The sequence below is a fragment of the Austrofundulus limnaeus genome, unplaced genomic scaffold, assembly GCF_001266775.1.
Source record: "Austrofundulus limnaeus strain Quisiro unplaced genomic scaffold, Austrofundulus_limnaeus-1.0 Scaffold63, whole genome shotgun sequence".
Taxonomy (NCBI): Eukaryota; Metazoa; Chordata; class Actinopteri; order Cyprinodontiformes; family Rivulidae; genus Austrofundulus; species Austrofundulus limnaeus.
In genome coordinates this window covers 2,332,506-2,333,946 of record NW_013952465.1, presented here as the reverse complement: position 1 = coordinate 2,333,946, position 1,441 = coordinate 2,332,506, and the positions used below count along the sequence as shown (strand labels likewise).

General features: G+C 34.5%; 1 protein-coding gene across 1 annotated transcript in view; it reads right to left on the bottom strand.

The window, feature by feature from the left end:
* The window catches only part of rhov (ras homolog family member V), a gene marked incomplete at its 5' end in the record, with an annotated part of 6,266 nt that extends 4,935 nt beyond the window's left edge, over nucleotides 1–1,331 (bottom strand). Inside the window, 1 exon segment of the mRNA XM_014009949.1 lies at nucleotides 1,273–1,331. Coding sequence (XP_013865403.1) covers nucleotides 1,273–1,331 — 59 coding nt within the window.
* Between the last annotated feature and the right edge of the window lie 110 nt (nucleotides 1,332–1,441).

Genomic DNA, 1,441 nt, shown 5'->3' with positions numbered 1-1,441 from the left:
TCTCTGGTTTCATTTAAAAGAGCCAGTCATCAGATATTGTCCAAGATTAAACTTCAGGGTGGATATAGCTCGCTAGCAGTCTCGCACCGAGGACCTACCCACGTCAATCATTTATGCAAAATGCTTTGTGTGTAAATAAAATGGCCCCGTCCATGTAATATATTTTTAAACTTTTAGTTTAAAAATTATAAAAACTAAACATCTTACAGCATTTTGGAGTCCTTATTTTACAGTTAAAGTATATGTTTATCAAATAAAGCCTAATGTTACAACTAATCGGGGATCCCTTTAAAATAAATGAAATCTTAAATATTTTACAACGGCTCACACAAACGCCCCTTTACAAAGCAATTTGATATATTCTTGTTTACATAGAAGTCCAAATATAGGTGCAGCAGCATGCAGCTGTAGCACTTGCAATGCAGCCGGGGGGTAATTACAGCAGGATGATCATGAAAAACAAAAAAAACTGTGCTAAATAATGTCCGGCCCGATTAATCCATGTTAACTAATGAGATGAATATTTATTATTAGAAGATGTTGGTAGCATCTAAGCATGTGTGTGTTTTGAAGAATTGTAAATATTCAAAATGAGAAAAATCAAGTGAGATCACAAAGGCTCATACTTCTTCTTACTACCTCTCAAATACAAACTGTAACTTGTAGTTCCTAAAGTTGGGGTCGGGACCCCACGGCGGGGTCTTTAAAAAGTTTTCAGAGTTATTTCCATTTATAAATGACTACTAACAACATTTTTTTGCCTTAGTCGTTAAAAAGATGTAGTTAAGAATAGATAAAAGTAGCATACTGAATACTGTCACTACCTGACACCAATGTTTATCACCCAAAAATAGTTGGGGAGGGGGGCAGTATTTGTTGCTGTTGTTTTGTGAGTCAAAAGCTGAAAACTTTAGTAGCCATTGCTATAAATGACGACACTAAGTTTATACCCTTTTCCTTGTCTTTTCTAAATAAAATATCCCAAACAAGTGTATAAAATTAAATCTAATTTTTGTCATGAACAGTCTTTCTCACTCTTCAACTAGCTGTAAAATTGTCATTCTGGGAAGAGATCAAGTTTTTTTTCCTCCAAACAGGTCGTTCAAGATTGATCTACAGCTGGTAAGATATTGACTGTTCATATGCATTCCATAGAACCCCTCTTTGAAACTACTATGGTGAAACTGTCACTATACCTTACTGATGTGATGTATTGAGAAATTAAACTCTGTAAAGTCTAATGGTGAAATCAAAACAAAGAAAAGAAAGTACCTGTCCAGCAGTGTCCACCAGCTGAACTTTGACTGGAGATCCTTCAACTTGGACCTGACCTGTTGGAAACATGAGCTGTTAGTTTCACTTCAAGACATCAGTCAATTCTAACAAGCTGATTTAAATAAGCCAAAGCTTTTTTTTTTTTTTTTTTTTTTTTTTTTTTTTT